Genomic DNA, 14368 nt, shown 5'->3' on the forward strand with positions numbered 1-14368 from the left:
ATGAGGAAACAATACTGGGGAATGGGGGGCATATATGAGGAAACAGTATGGGGGATGGGGGGCATATATGAGGAAACAGTATGGGGGATGGGGGGCATATATGAGGAAACAATACTGGGGAATGGGGGGCATATATGAGGAAACAATACTGGGGAATGGGGGGCATATATGAGGAAACAGTATGGGGGATGGGGGGCATATATGAGGAAACAATACTGGGGAATGGGGGGCATATATGAGGAAACAATACTGGGGAATGGGGGGCATATATGAGGAAACAATACTGGGGAATGGGGGGCATATATGAGGAAACAATATTGGAGAATGGGGGGCATATATGAGGAAACAGTATGGGGGATGGGGGGCATATATGAGGAAACAATACTGGGGAATGGGGGGCATATATGAGGAAACAATACTGGGGAATGGGGGGCATATATGAGGAAACAATACTGGGGAATGGGGGGCATATATGAGGAAACAATATTGGAGAATGGGGGGCATATATGAGGAAACAGTATGGGGGATGGGGGGCATATATGAGGAAACAATACTGGGGAATGGGGGGCATATATGAGGAAACAATACTGGGGAATGGGGGGCATATATGAGGAAACAATATTGGGGAATGGGGGGCATATATGAGGAAACAATACTGGGGAATGGGGGGCATATATGAGGAAACAGTATGGGGGATGGGGGGCATATATGAGGAAACAATACTGGGGAATGGGGGGCATGTATGAGGAAACAATACTGGGGAATGGGGGGCATATATGAGGAAACAATACTGGGGAATGGGGGGCATATATGAGGAAACAGTATGGGGGATGGGTGCAGTTTGGGGAGCAAACGGGGGAATGTATGTGGACACAGTATGAGTAGTGATGTGAAAAATGTATGTGGACAGAGTACGGGGAGTGAGGGTGATGGGATGTGTGCATGCGTAGCATGGGGGGACAGTGTAAGGGCACAGCCAGGAGGGGACAGTACCTGTGTTCTTCCATTTCCTTACTATGTTCCTCACAGTGGAAATTGACAGGTTACATCTCTGAGACAGCTTTTTGTATCCTTCCCCTTGAATAATCTTTGTTTTCAGATCTGTCATGATCTGTACTTTTATCCCTGTCCTGTTTTTTGTATAATATGTCATGATGTGATGCGACTTCTCTTTCGTTGTATTTACTGTACATTTTGCAATGTCATGGGGTGTATGTAACTAACCTGTCTCCTTCCCCCAATACTTGCAGCCCTGAGCTATAATGTAATTAAGCTTTGTCCACACCACTAGTGAAGGAATAGCCATTCTTCCTCACAGCAGGTGGCTAGTCAAATGTAAACACTACCTAGACTGCCTGGAGCCCACCAGTCTAGAATCTTCTCATTGACCCAACCATTGAATAGAAGGTGTGACCCCTAACCCCCCTTCATGGGCGGATCCCAGGAGCTCAGACAATCCATTCTTATTTTGAGATCAGATGTGAGTTGATCCGTGAAGGAGAAGGAGTGGGGATTCTTAGCTGAGGCAAGACCCCATGTCCATCTGGGACTGCGGAAGCGAACGGGGCGAGACTTGAGCTGAGGACATATCTCGTCGTTCGTGAGATTGTTTTGGGATCTATTGGACTCGTGTGGACTATTGCTTTGTTAGCTGGCACAAGGATTATCGGGAGGTGCCCCCGAACCTGTTCCATTGGACTAATTGTGGACTCTGTAGATCTACCTGCATGTGTTATTCCAGCGTTCTTGATAATAAATCTGTTGAATCATCCCTCGGCCTGTTGTCCCTTCTTGCTCTGCCGTACACCCCGTCACAAACTGGTGGCAAGCAGTGGGACCAGAGCAGAAGGAATGGAGGACAAAGGCCCATCAACATCGGGAACCAGCACCACAGAGTACAAGAACTGGAGTTTGGGGAGCCTACAATCAAAGGCCCGTGAAGTAGGAGTCCGTTTTAAGGGACTCTCCAAGGAGCAGCTTATTGAGGCTTTGGAAGGAGTTCGCCTGCAAGATGACGCTGAGGAAGGGCCCTCACAGCAAATGGAGGAAAGACTGCAGCCGGAGGTAAATTCCCAAAAAAGTCAGTGGGTTGTGTGGTACGAGGAGGAGTTGGCATTTCTAGGAGAAGAGGCCACCATAGACTATAAGAAAGAGGCCATTCACCGAGCTCAGGAGAGGGAGAGGGAGGCCATCCACAGAGCCGAGGAGAGGGAGAGGGAGGCCATTCACAGAGCCGAGGAGAGGGAGAGGGAGGCCATTCACAGAGCCGAGGAGAGGGAGAGGGAGGCCATTCACAGAGCCGAGGACAGAGCTCAGGAGAAGGCATTGCTGGAGAGGCAGATCGCTTTGGAAGCAGCTAGAAGCTCCAGACAGACTTTAACCCCAGCACCCACCATGAGGGAACTTCCCAGAGTGTCCCGCAAAGACTTCAAGCCCTTTAATGAGGCTGCAGGCGACATTGAGGGCTTCTTCCAGGACTTTGAGCATCAGTGTCGATTAATGGAAGTCCCGGAAAGGGAGCGAGTCCGACATCTGGTGGGGCTCTTAGAAGGTGGAGCTGCCGCAGCCTATAGAGCTATGGACCCTCAGGGGAACTGTGAGTATGCAGAAATTAAACGGACTATTCTAGAACATTATGCTGTTACCCCAGACACTTACAGGACTCAGTTCCGTACTTTAGCCTGTGATGAGGAAATGTCTTTCAAGATGTATGCCCACAGACTCAAACAGATATGTCATTGCTGGCTGGAGGCAGATGAGGCCTTAACCTGGGAGACCTTCCTCCAGGTTATCCTAAAAGAGCAGTTTTACTTCAAGTGCCCTGCTGAGATCCGGGAATGGGTGCGTGAGAGGAGACCAGCCACTGTGGAGGAAGCTGCAGCTCTAGCTGATGAGGCTCTCACCATCAAGCCTCAGTGGAGGGTTCTGTTGGAGGATGGAGAGAGGCCTACCAGCTCCACAACACCGGTGGCCCCCTGTTCTTCTGTCTCCATTGTTCCCCGTTCCTCTAAGCCACCACCTCATGCTGATACCCGTGTAAATGTGCCTCCAGTTGCTTCTACTGCATTTTCTGGAATACGACGAGGAGAGGAAGTAGCAGAGCGCAGGTGTTATGGTTGTGGGCATCTGGGGCATCTGCAGGCCTCATGCCCAGCCAGCTCATGGAGAAGTCGTCCTCAAACCCGTACAGCACCTTCAGGTGGGAGCCGGCCTCCAGGTTCCCTTACCCCTCGCCCAAGAGGACGCCTTGGATGGAGTGAGACCCAGCACAGATGCTATCGATGTGGACAGCCGGGGCATCTGCAAGCCTCCTGCCCAGCTGTTCAAATGAGGATTGATCCTGTACCCAGTCGTATTATTAATTATGTACACCCAAGTGCCATGGAGAACGACGTGTCACCACTACGTGAGGACTGGCCTTGTGCCTCACCCACCCATGTTGCACCACTAGGAGTTTATGGTGTGCGACCCGCAGGTATGACGACTTCTGCTCATCGAGGTAAGCACTTGCAGGAGGTCGTGCTGGATGGACAGAGACTTATTGGATTTTGTGACTCAGGGGCTTTCCTCACACTGGCTGATCCCCGAGTGGTTCGGCCTGAGGCAATCCATCGAGGACCTGGGATTGTCATTGAACTGGCTGGTGGACAATGGAGGACTATTCCCACAGCCACTGTGGATCTGAACTTTGGTTTTGGGGTCAGGCGATGTGTGGTTGGGGTGATGGGTGGTCTGCCTGCAGATGTTCTCCTGGGCAATGATGTGGGAGAGCTACGATGCCAATTCGTGGCTGCATGAAGCCACATGTAAGTTACGCTCTGCCTGTGTGTACTTAACCAGCGACCTGTAGAGGTCCCTGGTACGTACACAAATTGGGAGGGGAAGGGATTGTCATGATCTGTACTTTTATCCCTGTCCTAGTTTTTGTATAATATGTCATGATGTGATGCGACTTCTCTTTCGTTGTATTTACTGTACATTTTGCAATGTCATGGGGTGTATGTAACTAACCTGTCTCCTTCCCCCAATACTTGCAGCCCTGAGCTATAATGTAATTAATCTTTGTCCACACCACTAGTGGAGGAATAGCCATTCTTCCTCACAGCAGGTGGCTAGTCAAATGTAAATACTGCCTAGACTGCCTGGAGCCCACCAGTCTAGAATCTTCTGGTGGACCCAACCCTTGAATAGAAGGTGTGACCCCTACCCCCCTTCATGGGCGGATCCCAGGAGCTCAGACAATCCATTCTTATTTTGAGATCAGATGTGAGTTGATCCTTGAAGGAGAAGGAGTGGGGATTCTTAGCTGAGGCAAGACCCCATGTCCATCTGGGACTGCGGAAGCGAATGGGGCGAGACTTGAGCTGAGGACATATCTCGTCGTTCGTGAGATTGTTTTGGGATCCATTGGACTAATTGTGGACTATTGCTTTGTTACCTGGCACAAGGATTATCGGGAGGTGCCCCCGAACCTGTTCCATTGGACTAATTGTGGACTCTGTAGATCTACCTGCATGTGTTGTTCCAGCGTTCTTGATAATAAATCTGTTGAATCATCCCTCGGCCTGTTGTCCCTTCTTGCTCTGCCGTACACCCCGTCACAAGATCATTAGACAGTTGTTTTGAGGAGCCCATGATGCCGCTCTTCAGAGGAGATTCAAACAGGAGAACAACTTGCAAGTGGCCACTTTAAGTAGCTTTTCTCATGATTGCATACACCTGGCTATGAAGATCAAAGCTCAATGAGGTTAGAAATAAAAAAAAAAAAGTGCTTTAGTAAGTCAGTAAAAAGTAGGTAGGAGTATTTAAAACAAGAAAATGATAAGGGCGCCCATACTTATGCAATGTCAAATTTAGTTTGAATGCAGATTGCACATTTTCTGTTAGTGCAATAAACCTCATTTCAAGGCAGAAACATTACTGTGTCCAACAGTTATTAGATCTATGAAACTGAAATATCTGCTGCAAAAAAACCAATTTTTATAAAACATTAAGCTTAAGATTAATAGGGGTGCCCAAACTTTTTCATATAACTGTATAGTGAGGGGCAGTTTTTTATTCCGGAGCATTATAATGACACTTGTATCTTTAAGGGCGTCATGTGGAGATTTTCTGCAAAAGAGCGGAGAAGATGGAAGTCTGCAGAGACGGCTGAGAAAACTGATCATGGGGTCTGGACAAGATGAAGAAGAACGGCTCCAGAGGCGACGCCATCTATAAGGTACCTGGATATAAATGTTATGTGTGATACTGACTCATGTTTTTATTTATGTTCGGAGCATTAAAGGGGATGTCCAGGTTTGTGATGAGTCTGCAGTCATTCTTTGTGACTGCAGACTTCTGACTTCTCACACTGCACGCTGTCAGGATTCTCTCATGCTGGCGATTTACATACACGCGGTCACGTGCTGACTAGACATGTGTGGCCTCCGTCATTGAAAATGAACTGAGTGAGGCCGGGCACGTCTAGGCGGAATGTGGTCAGAAGTATACAAATCACATACTTGTGCTGACATCACCGTCCTCCGGCCAGGGAGAATCCTAGTAGTGTGCAGTGCATGCGTTGTGAGAATCCAGAAGCTGCGATGTCAGGATTCAGCTCTGCAGGTTCCAGTAGTCGTCACATGGACACGTCACTCACTTTCAGACTTGTGGTCCTGTGACATCGAGCTTCTCTTCTGCTTCTCTCAGTTTATTATTGAGAACATTGGGGAGAGGAGCTCGTGGGCACATGACTAAGTGTGAAAATCGCATATGTCGTGGGGGGGGGATGCCAAAATGGATTCTTCCCCCGGGTGCCCTAGATACACCACTGCCTGGAAGATCTGAAGTCACAGCGGCCATTATCCGGGCGAGTCAGCGGGAGGGTGACACTCTGTGATTTGCACCATTTTTGCTGGGACTGTTCTGTTTGCTATTGTGTTGTGGTTTAGTAAATTATTGGCGCACTGTGTTCCCCTCACCCTGTGTGGTCTGCGCAGTGTTCTGCCCACGTGGACACACAGCCGGGCCCTCAGTGGTATGAGCCGTGGTCCATGCGGACGAGACCACCACTGACCCTGAATCTCTACAAACACTGACAACTCCCAACATCTCCTCCCATTGTTGAGGACATCCCGAGAGTTGTAGGTTCATGTGATACAAATGTATATTCTGACATTACAATTGCTGCACCATGTACCGCACGCTGTCAGGATTCTCCTCCGGCGACTTTCACTCACGGGGTCACGTGCTGACGAGACAGTGAGGCCTCACGGAAAGAAAAAGAACTGAGCGAGGCCGGACACGTCTAGTCGTAATGTGGCCAGAAGTATCCAAATCACATAGGTGTGCAAGAGAGAATCCGAAAAGTGAAAAGTGCAAGCGCTGTGAGAATTCAGAAGCTGCAGGCACATAGTGTCCGGACTATATCGTGACATGCCGCAGACTGGCCGCATCCAGACTATATCGTGACATGCCGCAGACTGGCCGCATCCAGACTATATCGTGACATGCCGCAGACTGGCCGCATCCAGACTACATCGTGACATGCCGCAGACTGCCCGCATCCAGACTATATCGTGACATGCCGCATACTGTCCGCATCCGGACTATATCGTGAGATGCCGCATACTGTCCGCATCCGGACTATATCGTGACATGCCGCAGACTGGCCGCATCCAGACTATATCGTGACATGCCGCATACTGTCCGCATCCGGACTACATCGTGACATGCCGCAGACTGCCCGCATCCAGACTATATCGTGACATGCCGCATACTGTCCGCATCCGGACTATATCGTGAGATGCCGCATACTGTCCGCATCCGGACTATATCGTGACATGCCGCAGACTGGCCGCATCCAGACTACATCGTGACATGCCGCAGACTGCCCGCATCCAGACTATATCGTGACATGCCGCATACTGTCCGCATCCGGACTATATCGTGACATGCCGCATACTGTCCGCATCCGTACTATATCGTGACATGCCACAGACTGGCCGCATCCGGACTATATCGTGACATGCCGCAGACTGGCCGCATCCAGACTATATCGTGACATGCCGCAGACTGTCCGCATCCGGACTATATCGTGACATGCCGCAGACTGGTTGCATCCGGACTATATTGTGACATGCCGCAGACTGCCCGCATCCAAACTATATCGTGACATGCCGCAGACTGCCCGCATCCAGACTATATCGTGACATGCCGCAGACTGTCCGCATCCGTACTATATCGTGACATGCCGCAGACTGGTTGCATCCAGACTATCGTGACATGCCGCAGACTGCCCGCATCCAGACTATATCGTGACATGCCGCAGACTGTCCGCATCCGTACTATATCGTGACATGCCGCAGACTGGTTGCATCCAGACTATCGTGACATGCTGCAGACTGTCCGCATCCAGACTATCGTGACATGCTGCAGACTGTCCGCATCCAGACTATATCGTGACATGCCGCAGACTGTCCGCATCCAGACTATATCGTGACATGCCGCAGACTGTCCGCATCCAGACTATATCGTGACATGCCGCAGACTGGCCGCATCCAGACTATATCGTGACATGCCGCAGACTGTCCGCATCCAGACTATATCGTGACATGCCGCAGACTGTCCGCATCCGGACTATATCGTGACATGCCGCAGACTGGTTGCATCCGGACTATATCATGACATGCCGCAGACTGTCCGCATCCGGACTATATCGTGACATGCCGCAGACTGTCCGCATCCGTACTATATCGTGACATGCCGTAGACTGTCCGCATCCGTACTATATCGTGACATGCCGCAGACTGCCCTCATCCAGACTATATCGTGACATGCCGCAGACTGGTTGCATCCGGGTCTGGGTGGTGTCCGCTGTTGGGACTGGACGCCCTGTGTTTGGGTTGTTCTTCTGTATGAGATGGATGGGCCCCATGGGCCGTGTGACAAAGGTCCGGGGCCCCTGTATGCTGCGCTCAGGCTCCGGTTATCATGATATTCTGTGATTATGGGCGGTCACTGTCTTTTTCCTTCCATCCGGGTGGTTGATTGTGTTTCCATCATGTGCAGCCCATCCTGACAATGACTGGGGTTGTCGGTGGCACCGTACCCTGATGGAGGCGCTGGCACGAGTAATTACGGTATTGGATGCTGGCGGAGTCTGGATGCCCGTATGAGGCAGCAACAGCTGCTGATCCCCGCACCGGCCATCTCCTCCACCTGAAGAAGTCACAGATGGTAGCAGGCTGCCCGCTGTCATGTCCAGAGAGCCCCGTATAGTCCCTGACCCCAGTGGGACGTACAGGGTGGCCCCAGGAATTACAGAAAGGTGCGACATGGAGGATGGCGTGGGGTCGGGTCCGGGCGCCGCACACGGCACCAAGCCCCTCGGGACGCACCGAGCCCCCCGGGATGCACCGAGCCCACCAGGACGTAGAGTCTCACTTTTATTTGGATATATACAGAGGATTTGTGTTCTCTGGCGTCAGTTCAGCGCATGTCCTCCAGGTGTCACTGTTCCCAAGCTCGGAGCACCAGTGACACCTGGAGGAAGCATTCAGTACTGCAAGCAGAAAATCTCAGAAATTTGACAGGCGGAAAATCAGAATCTACAGCCGAAAACTTCCATCTTCTTCCATGAGCTGTAATGAGCACCAACAGTGGGAACGTCCGTCACAACCAGCGTCTTTCCCCAGTGTGGCTGTTAAACAGATATTCACGACCGGAAACTGCAAAAACAACCCACAGGCGTTACGAACAGACAGGACGCAACAAACATGTCAGAAGAAAAAGCAGGATGAAACCTTACCTGGATCTTGTGCTCGACCGTCAAACTGCTGTAGGAACAGAACAGGAAGGGAAGTCACCGCCGAGTAACACAACAAATACAGGCCCCTCCCCACCATCCATCAGCTACAGACCCCTCCCCACCGTCTGTCAGCTACAGGCCCCTCCCCACCATCCATCAGCTACAGGCCCCTCCCCACCGTCTGTCAGCTACAGGCCCCTCCCCACCATCCGTCAGTAACAGGCCCCTTCCCACCGTCCGTCAGCTACAGGCCCCTCCCCACCGTCCATCAGCTACAGGCCCCACCCCACCGTCCGTCAGCAACGGGCCCCTCCCCACCGTCTGTCAGCTTCAGGCCCCTCCCCACCGTCCGTCAGCTACAGGCCCCTCCCCACCATCCATCAGCAACGGGCCCCTCCCCACCATCCATCAGCAACGGGCCCCTTCCCACCGTCTGTCAGCTTCAGGCCCCTCCCCACCGTCCGTCAGCTTCAGGCCCCTCCCCACCGTCCGTCAGCTACAGGCCCCTCCCCGCCGTCCGTCAGCTACAGGCCCCTCCCTGCCGTCCGTCAGCTACAGGCCCCTCCCTGCTAGCCGTCAGCTACAGGCTCCTCCCTGCCAGCCGTCAGCTATAGGCCCCTCTCCGCCGTCCGTCAGATACAGGCCCCTCTCCGCCGTCCGTCAGCTACAGGCCCCTCCCTGCCGTCCATCAGCTACAGGCCCCGCCCTGCCAGCCATCAGCTACAGGCCCTTCTCCGCCGTCCGTCAGATACAGGCCCCTCCCCACCACCTGTCAGCTACAGGCCCCACCCCACCGTCCATCAGCAACAGGCCCCTCCCCACCATCTGTCAGCTACAGGCCCCTCCCCACCATCCATCAGCTACAGACCCCTCCCCGCCGTCCGTCAGCTACAGGCCCCTCCCTGCCGTCTGTCAGCTACAGGCCCCTCCCTGCCGTCCGTCAGCTACAGGCCCCTCCCTGCCAGCCGTCAGCTACAGGCCCCTCCCTGCCAGCCGTCAGCTACAGGCCCCTCCCTGCCAGCCGTCAGCTACAGGCCCCTCTCCGCCGTCCGTCAGATACAGGCCCCTCCCCGCCGTCCGTCAGCTACAGGCCCCTCCCTGCCATCCATCAGCTACAGGCCCCTCCCTGCCAGCCATCAGCTACAGGCCCCTCTCCGCCGTCCGTCAGATACAGGCCCCTCCCCACCGCCCGTCAGCTACAGGCCCCACCCCACCGTCCATCAGCAACAGGCCCCTCCCCACCATCTGTCAGCTACAGGCCCCTCCCCACCATCCGTCAGCTACAGGCCCCTCCCTGCCTTCCGTCAACTACAGGCCCCTCCCCACCTTTCATCAGCTACAGGCCCCTCCCCGCCGTTCGTCAGCTACAGGCCCCTCCCTGCCGTCCATCAGCTACAGGCCCCTCCCTGCCAGCCATCAGCTACAGGCCCCTCTCCGCCGTCCGTCAGATACAGGCCCCTCCCCACCGCCCGTCAGCTACAGGCCCCACCCCACCGTCCATCAGCAACAGGCCCCTCCCCACCATCTGTCAGCTACAGGCCCCTCCCCACCATCCGTCAGCTACAGGCCCCTCCCTGCCTTCCGTCAACTACAGGCCCCTCCCCACCTTTCATCAGCTACAGGCCCCTTCCCACGTCCATCAGCTATAGGCCCCTCCCTGCCAGCCATCAGCTACAGGCCCCTCCCTGCCGACTGTTAACTACAGGCCCCTCCCCCACATCCGTCAACTACAGGAACCTCCCCACCGTCCATCAGCTATGGGCCCCTCCCCGCCATCCGTCAGCTACGGGCCCCTCCCCGCCATCCGTCAGCTGCGGGCCCCTCCCCGCCGTCCGTCAGCTACAGGCCTCTCCCCGCTGTCCGTCAGCTACAGGCCCCTCCCCGCCATCCATCAGCTGCGGGCCCCTCTCTGCCGTCCATCAGCTACAGGCCCCTCCCCGCTGTCCGTCAGCTACAGGCCCCTCCCCGCCATCCGTCAGCTACGGGTCCCTCCCCGCCATCCATCATCTGCGGGCCCCTCTGCCGTCCATCAGCTACAGGCCCCTCCCCGCTGTCCGTCAGCTACAGGCCCCTCCCCGCCGTCCGTCAGCTGCGGGCCCCTCCCCGCCGTCCGTCAGCTGCGGGCCCCTCTGCCGTCCGTCAGCTGCGGGCCCCTCTGCCGTTCGTCAGCTGCGGGCCCCTCCCCGCCATCCGTCAGCTGCGGGCCCCTCCCCGCCATCCATCATCTGCGGGCCCCTCCCCGCCATCCATCATCTGCGGGCCCCTCTCTGCCGTCCATCAGCTGCGGGCCCCTCCCAGCCGTCCGTCAGCTGCGGGCCCCTCCCCGCCGTCCGTCAGCTGCGGGCCCCTCTCTGCCGTTCGTCAGCTGCGGGCCCCTCTCCGCCGTCCCTCAGCTATGGACCCCTCCCTGCCGTCCATCAGCAACGGGCCCCTCCCCGCCGTCCGTCAGCTACAGGCTCTTCTCTGCCATCCGTCAGCTACAGGCTCTTCTCCGCCATCTGTCAGCAATAGGCCCCTCCCCTGCAGTCTACTACAGGCCCCTCCCCTGCAGTCAACTACAGGCCCCTCTGCGTCAACCATCAGCTTCAGGCCCCTCCCCTTCCATAAGTCAGCTACAGGCTCCTCCCCCAATATCATAACACCTACACCCCATCATCCTGCAGAGCCATCGCCTCCAGGGTCCGGACTTATCAGTCTTTTAACCACTTTCATACCAGGCTAAGTGGGCTCACTGGGGCAATGTCCTTTTTCTCCTTGGAAGGTGGCGTCGGGTTTGGGACTTCACCAACGGCTTCATTTCTTGTAACTGAGCTATCAACCAAAACAAATGTAAGAGGTAGTCACAGCTCCGCCCCTTCTGGTCACATGGGATCGGGGGAGGTGACTATTCTGAGCTCTTACCTGTCTGGTAGCAGCGGCTGGGTTAAGTCCTTGGTGCCTGGTGCACAGAACGAGGATCTAGAAAATGACAATCTGATGAGTGATGTCACCGCTGAACTATACGACATGTGGAGGTCAGTGATGTCACCAGTGATGTCACCGCCATACTACACGACATGTGGAGGTCAATGATGTCACCGCCGTACTACATGACATGTGAAGGTCAGTGATGTCACCAGTGATGTCACCGCCGTACTACACGACATGTGGAGTGTCACGGAATCCCACCGTGCTGCCACCAATATGTCACGGTTCACGGGGAGGTTACCTTTATCACCCCACTACTCACACCAATTTGTCATGAACCAGGGCTGTTTGGTTGCCCCCTCGTCCTTTCTGAAGGGGATTTATCTATATCCCACTTCCCAGTTCCGGTTTGGAACTTGTAGCTCTCTGGCGCCCCCTTACCCTCAGGTCAGACCAGGTACTGGTGTAACTAGTCACCAGAAAGGCTGCCTGCTATGTACTGGCTATTGGGCACACTGCAGCGAGGGCGATATAACTACTCCCATTCAGGCGGGAACAAAAATTATCAACGCCGCCGTCGCTACAAAGCCACCCAAACGCACAAAACAAAGTATGCTGCCACCAGCTCCGATTCTCTTAATTGTTAACGGGTCCGGAACCAACCCAAATCAGTAGCGTAATTCACCTCAGAGGACGCAACAGTTCGTTTTGAGCATGGAGAGACAAGCTAGTAATTTTATATTTTACTCCAAAAAAGTAGGCAGTGTTTATAAAGTGTAAAAATAAATAATAAAAGAGACAAATCATATGTACAATACAGCTTACAAATAAAAAAGGATTAAAATTGAAAAGAACACTTACATAGCGTTCAGATCTTTTCATATCATCATGGCTGGCCTGTGGGCTTTGTAGGATGCACACATCTAGATACATGTCACATCTATATAGCAGCTAGACCCCGGACACAGTGAGACAGCATTCTTGCAGTGTCTTTAGGTTATTCTTAGCCCAAAATCCAGGCACTCCCCTGTGGTGACATCACTTAGAGGCTGACACCTCCCCTTCACTTAGAATATTAAAACAATTTTTATGCATATCTCGCTGTATGAATCTCGTATACGAAATACACCAGGTTCCCGAGGTGCACCACGTCAGGGCGATTCTTTTAAGTGTAAGCACGGCGTACTTACATGAACCGCTTCAGTAGAAATCCACGCTTTGCACTCGTTGCGTTTAGCTGCTAGCGCTTTCAGTGAGTGATAGATCTATCGATGGACATCCGGAATATATAATTCTTATAGCTCTAGACCGGATCAGTGCCCATATATAACACATTAATAGAACAAATAAATGCCTGCAGTTTGGAAGGGGCTATACCAGTTTGGGCTGGTATTGGTTGGGAGGAGGAAATGAGTAGTTTTAAGGAGATTTTTCTGCTTCCAAATGGAAGGACTAATGGACGCGGTATCCACCGCTGGTCCAGTGGTGGATACCACGTCCGTTAGTCCTTCCATTTGCGCCGGTTTCAGCCTTTTGTAAACTGACTTCCTACTAGAAGTGGGGTTTAACCCTTTTGTGACCCAAAAAAAACTTAAAATGCTCTAAGAGAGGTACATTGATGAAGGTCTAAGTTTGACCGAAACATCTACTGTATGTGCTCTCATTTATTAAATCTTCACTATATTTCGCTACGTGTGTGCCAAGTTTATCTTTAATATTGTACGGTTTGGGCACCTACTTGAGCACCACAACTATAGTAGTGCCTACAGCTATATTTATAAATTGGTGTGATCGGCGGGGCTGAGAAAGGTATCCTCCGCGTGAACCATGACACCGCCATACTACAAGACATGTGGAGGTCAGTGATGTCACCAGTGATGTCACCGCTGTGCTACAGGACACGTGGAGGTCAGTGATGTCACCGCTGTGCTACACGACATGTGGAGGTCAGTGATGTCACGAGTGATGTCACCGCCATACTACACGACATGTGGAGGTCAGTGATGTCACGAGTGATGTCACCGCCATACTACACGACACGTGGAGGTCAGTGATGTCACCAGTGATGTCACCGCCATACTACACGACACGTGGAGGTCAGTGATGTCACCGCTGCGTTATATGACATGAGGCAGAACACGCACCTTTTGCACAGCGCCCAGGTCAGTAATGCGATGGCGGAGAGGAAGAGAATGCCAGTGATTGTCAGGACCACGATGAACCAGACGTCCGGCTGCCAGTAGTCCAGAGTCTTATTGACGATTATCGTTTGTTTCTCTGGTGTCTGGAATGAAGATGATAAAACATGGCGACTGCTGGTCCGTGTCCCCCCCCCCACTCCATCATCAGCCCCCGATGTCAGACATGCTGTATGTCCATGTTGGGGTCCTAGAGCTCCTGAGGCACATACTGACCACACATCACGCCCCTGCCTCCTCTCACCGGGGTGGTTTTGGTGGTCGTCGCCATCGTCGTGGTCCAGGGGATGACGGTCACAAACACAGTTGCTGTGGTGCTGAACTGCGGAGCGACCGCGCTGTCCGTCACCTGAATGAGCAGCTCGTAAGTCTTCGGATCCATCAGGCCGTCCGAGTTAAAGGAGAAGCCGTTGTGCAACACAGAGGGGCCGACCGTGCGGAAGCGGCTGTTAATGTTACCTGTGGGACAGAC

The 14368-nt window shown here is 53.5% G+C and overlaps 2 protein-coding genes across 3 annotated transcripts in view; one reads left to right on the top strand and one right to left on the bottom strand.

The window, feature by feature from the left end:
• Positions 1–8416: 8416 nt before the first annotated feature.
• The window catches only part of CDHR4 (cadherin related family member 4), a 53342-nt gene continuing 47390 nt past the window's right edge, over positions 8417–14368 (bottom strand). Inside the window, exons 14-19 of one of the 2 annotated variants that reach the window (XM_069735992.1) lie at positions 14141–14355; positions 13843–13982; positions 11693–11749; positions 11506–11602; positions 8792–8819; positions 8417–8711 (exon numbers count right to left, since the gene is read on the bottom strand). In XM_069735992.1, coding sequence (XP_069592093.1) covers positions 8656–8711; positions 8792–8819; positions 11506–11602; positions 11693–11749; positions 13843–13982; positions 14141–14355 — 593 coding nt within the window. In that variant the 3' untranslated portion in view covers positions 8417–8655. Of the gene's footprint in view, positions 8712–8791; positions 8820–11437; positions 11603–11692; positions 11750–13842; positions 13983–14140; positions 14356–14368 lie in introns of both variants that reach the window. The other variant, XR_011314913.1, reaches the window with a different exon arrangement.
• LOC138647102 (uncharacterized) lies at positions 10121–11430 on the top strand (the record flags this gene model as incomplete). The annotated part of the gene is made up of 2 exons (XM_069735916.1): positions 10121–10318; positions 10525–11430. Coding segments are annotated over 2 exons (1104 nt in total), but the record flags the coding sequence as incomplete, so codon positions are not given.

The sequence above is a fragment of the Ranitomeya imitator genome, chromosome 8 (assembly GCF_032444005.1).
Source record: "Ranitomeya imitator isolate aRanImi1 chromosome 8, aRanImi1.pri, whole genome shotgun sequence".
NCBI classification, from domain to species: Eukaryota; Metazoa; Chordata; class Amphibia; order Anura; family Dendrobatidae; genus Ranitomeya; species Ranitomeya imitator.